Raw genomic sequence first — 4,840 nt, 5'->3', positions numbered from 1 at the left:
ACGTACGTGCGTACCCCCTCGATCTCGATGGATCGACGCATCTTCTCCAAGGCACACATGCAACAGTGTCGTACTCGTACGTTACGATGAAGCTATAGAAAGGGTGGTGCTGGCGCTGGCGCACAGTGTTGTTGTAACCCTACCCCGCGCCTGGCCAAATGGAAATGGATACGGAGGCGAGCAGTGGAAAAACGGTGGCCGGAGACATAACGCCAGCAGCAGCTATCACCGGCCCCCTCACCAAACTCCAATTAAGTTCCATCGCTCCCATCCCCAGCACAGCACAGCCCCCCTAGCTAGCTACCCATAGCCTTTGCTAGTTTTCCTTGTTGATGGACAGATACAGCTTGATCCCCCTCTCCCTCGCCCTCTCCCCCTCTCTCTCCTGGCCAGCGAGATTCATCGGTCCATATAACCAGAAACGCACTCCACCCTCGCTCCTCACCACTCGTTCCTTCGTCCATGGAACCCTAGACGAAAAGTACGCACCCTCCACTCCCACCTAGAGCTCCCTCCCATCAGAAACAAGCTGCTTGGAGAGCCATCGGTCCGTCGAGCTCCACCACGCGGCATATCACACCACACGCCCCCCCATGGCGCACGCTTGTCCCCGGAGCTCCGTCGATTCCACAGCCTCAAGCCAGTGAGTGAGCGAGCAAGGCCGGCCGGGACACACTGTACTTGCACCGCGTCCTCGCTTCCATTCCTAACCCCTTTCCGGCCGTGTTCTCTGCTCTCTATAGCGGATAAATTAAGCGGCCGCGAGGATGATGAACCTTCCACCCGCAGCTGTGAACTCCTGCGACGAGTTCGGCTATGGGGCTCCCAACCCGCCGCCGCCGTCGCTTTTTCCGATCATGGACCACCAGGAGGGGGGCGGCGGCATCCATAGGGAGCACGACCACCACCACCACCACCACCTCGGTGGTTACAGCCTCGAGCCCAGCTCGCTGGCGCTCCTCCCCCCGTCCAGCCACGCCACCATCGCCGCCCACAGCCCCCACGACATCCTCCAGTTCTACCACCACCCCACCTCGCACCATTACCTCGCCGCCGCCGCGGCAGGAGGCAACGGCAGCCCCTACGGCCAATTCGGCGGGGGCGGCACCGCCGGCGGCTTCCAGTCGTACTACCACCAGCAGGCGGGGACGGGCGCGCCCGAGTACTACTTCCCCACCCTGGTCAGTTCGGCGGAGGAGAACATGGCGAGCTTCGCGGCCACGCAGCTGGGGCTCAACCTCGGCTACCGGACCTACTTCCCTCCCAGAGGCGGCTACACCTACGGCCACCACCCGCCCCGGTGCCAGGCCGAGGGCTGCAAGGCAGACCTCTCCGGCGCCAAGCGCTACCACCGCCGCCACAAGGTCTGCGAGCACCACTCCAAGGCTCCCGTCGTCGTCACCGCCGGCGGCCTCCACCAGAGGTTCTGCCAGCAGTGCAGCAGGTTAGTATTCACACTTGATACTATATTAATTCGCCATCCATTTTGCCAGAATTCGTTGATGAATTGCGTGTCTGATCGACCGATTAGTAGCTATTCTAAAGAGAGATGGATAGATCTTGTAGAGCCGTGTTGAGTTGGAAAATGATCTCCCTTTCGTGAATCATGACTTGCATTTAAGTGATCTGCAAGTTGCATTCAGTTTGATTGAATGGTTTGGAACCGGAAACAATCTACCTGATCCTGTCACCTCGTTCGATCGCAAAAATAGCCTTCAAATTACCAATCTAGTTTTGAGATCTTATTAGTTTGTTCTCCTGGATCGTGATACCAACATCGATCACCTCAAGTAATTGCATTTTAGTTGGAAAATTAAACAAAGACGAAATTATGTCCTCGAACTTGATGTTATATTTCTTTGCCACATTTTCTGTTACCCCTTTTTTTAGCTGGATCTTAGAAGTAACGAATCTACATTGCACCTAGTTAGATTCCTCTTCCACGGACGTTCCTACAGTACCTGTCCGATGCTTAACTGCTAGATCGAAACAAAACAAATATGAGCGAAAATTTCGCATACCCTGTTCTTTCACTGTTCTCCCTCAATAAATTCCAAAGGAAACAGTAGCTATTAAGCAAACAAACAACTGGTGTACTGTACAATATACACCTCACCACAGCAAGCCCCTCGATTACTAGGAGTTGGAAATTTTGCAATGAACAATCTTGGCCCTTTTAGCGATGTCATACACTGCCAGACGTCATGCTCTTTTTCGATAAAGGGAGTCATTTATTAACTCATAGTGAAGCATCAAGAAAATACAAAACACAATGAGTAACACCTGGCCTCTGCCTAAAAAAAACACCTGACCTCTTCGTAGTTAAGATGAACACAACCAACACCAACACACATGCAAAGAATCACACTGGCAAAAAGCAAAGCCAGACGTTATACTGGTTGTGCATTCATGCTGCTTGACCGATCACACAGCGGAGAGCCGAGCTAGTCACGCCGTAAGACTTGGCTTGACAACCCACATGTGGGCAAGCAAGATTCATTGCTTTATTTGCATGTAATGTATATGTAAAAATTTCATGCTACTACAATTCTGGATTTGTTAGTGTACAATTTTATGTAGATTAATTTACAGATTAGAATGAGATATTTAGAATGAGCAAAATCATAATAAGTACGAATTTATTTTTACAATAAATTGACAGATTATGTGGCGCTCCGTGATTCAATCATCCAAATATGATCTTGTGATCTCCTCCTTTCTACATATCTTCGCTCTGCCTGTACATGACAAGAGAACACTTATATGCAGACATGTTGTCCTTTGAGTTGCTCCTTCCTTCTATCCTCCTTTGCTTGCTGCTCTCCTTGCCATTTATTTTTGCTTCACTTCTCCTTTGCATGCATGTTGGAGTGGTTACTTCAAACAGTATGACCTGTCTGTACATGCAAATGCCTCCCAAAGTCAGAGAAGCATGGCTACTTTCTCCCTAAGTATTGCAAGTTTGTACCACGTACGAACGTATGTACGTACCACCACAGGCAGGTTGCAATCGCAAGCATCTCTCTCTCTCTCTCTCTCTCTCTCTCTCTCTCTCTCTCTCTCTCTCTCTCTCTCTCTCTCTCTCTCTCTCTCTCTCTCTCTCTCTCTCTCTCTCTCTCTCTCTCTCTCTCTCTCCTGCGTGCATGTGGCTGTGGTAATAACAATGTGTTGGACAGACAGCGTAAAGGCATTTCTATCAGACCATCCCTTTTACCTGCCCTTTCAGCGAGATCTCTGTTAGGATGCACGTGTGAAGAGTAGCAACGCATTCAAAGGGAAACAGTGGGATCACTTGCAGTGTGACACACCATATGGAGACACTCCATATGAGTCGGCTGCAAAGCTCCAAACTGTCTGCGTGGGATCGATGGCAACAGTTTGGGATATATGCTTCTCATGTTCAGGATCATCATTGCCTAGCTACTGCATCGGTCCCCAGCCAGAATGTTCTTTCGGTCCAGAATTGATCTCTGATCATGCACTAATTTGTGTCTTACCTAGGATTAGGATTTGCAGCCAGCTCATGCATGCATGCTATGGATAAATTGATGATACACCATGCACATATGTCCCTATTTTTATGTGTGTTGTCAGCCACACATTAGTATTTCATGTGTATGTCTTTTTATACAGTTCTGCTGTTAATTTGTTCTAACCTATTCTCTTTCTTCGTTCAGATTCCATCTGCTTGATGAGTTCGACGACGCGAAGAAGAGCTGCAGGAAACGCCTCGCCGACCACAACCGCCGTCGAAGGAAGTCAAAGCCGTCCGAGGGTGATGCCGCCGACAAGAGAAGGGCACAGGCCAGCAAAGCAGCAAGTGCCAAAGGCAGTACGTGAAATGCATCCGTCCATGCATGTTTCTCTATCTAATCATGCATTGCCTTGACACATACTCCCTCCGTCCGGAAAAGCTTGTCCCTTAAATGGATGTATGTAGCACCAAGTTAATGCTAGATATATCCATTTAAGAGACAAGTTTGGGACAAGTTTTTCAGACGGAGGAAGTATTAATAAATATTACCTTAGTTTTGCCTTCAACTTACCAAGTAATTGACACATCAAAATACTAACAAATAATTGTCAACAGAAGCAGCCGGAAGCAGCAGCAAAAGCACCGGGACCGGAGACGCGATGGACATACAAGTGCAGCTGGGGAGTGGAGACTTGTCTAAAGATCAGGACGAAACCATGGGCCACGGAGAGGCGGTGAAAGAAATGCAGGTGGATCCCAAGGGGAAAGCATCAATGATGCAGCAGCAGCAGCAGCAGCAGGGACACCATGGCCATGGTCTTCACCTGCAAAGCCAACATGGCTTCCCTTTCCCTTCGTCCTCTGCAGGCTCGTGCTTCCCTCAGAGCCAAGCTGTCTCGAGCACTGACAACACGTCAAATATCGGCCATGTGCAGCAAGAACAGCCAGCCTTGGGATTCCATCAGCACAGCAACATCCTTCAGCTCGGGCAGGCCATGTTTGATCTCGACTTCGATCACTAGCTAATTAGCTAATATAATTGGTGATATTTAATGCTCCCTCTCGTACGTGTGTGTACGTCGATCGGATCATTTCTTTCTATCTTGTCTGTATTAATTACCGTAATATGATATAATAATGGTAGTTTGTGCAGTGGCAATCTCCTACTTATATATATTTGGTAAGCGGCGCTTCAATGCCCTCCCAAAAGGTGGTACTAGTACAATTCATACATTTAGTACCTTCAATTTGCCTCATGTACTTGGCAGTAGTTATGCTCTTTGCACGTCACAGCTGATTAATGAGTTGGGGGATCAAACTTTTTCAGTTTCATATATATGAGAGAACAAGTTTAATTTTTGGAAA

At 48.9% G+C, this 4,840-nt stretch overlaps 1 protein-coding gene across 1 annotated transcript; it reads left to right on the top strand.

Moving 5' to 3' along the window:
* The first annotated feature begins 322 nt into the window (after nucleotides 1-322).
* Nucleotides 323-4,627, top strand: LOC123190697 (squamosa promoter-binding-like protein 8). The gene is made up of 3 exons (XM_044603395.1): nucleotides 323-1,444; nucleotides 3,678-3,832; nucleotides 4,091-4,627. Exons 1-3 carry the CDS (start codon nucleotides 768-770, stop codon nucleotides 4,495-4,497), a joined length of 1,239 nt encoding a protein of 412 aa, XP_044459330.1. The 5' UTR covers nucleotides 323-767; the 3' UTR covers nucleotides 4,498-4,627.
* Nucleotides 4,628-4,840: the final 213 nt, after the last annotated feature.

Source organism: Triticum aestivum, chromosome 2A (genome assembly GCF_018294505.1).
Source record: "Triticum aestivum cultivar Chinese Spring chromosome 2A, IWGSC CS RefSeq v2.1, whole genome shotgun sequence".
In the NCBI taxonomy this organism is placed as follows: Eukaryota; Viridiplantae; Streptophyta; class Magnoliopsida; order Poales; family Poaceae; genus Triticum; species Triticum aestivum.
The sequence above is the reverse complement of the archived record's forward strand: the minus strand, read 5'-3'. Positions and strand labels throughout refer to the sequence as shown.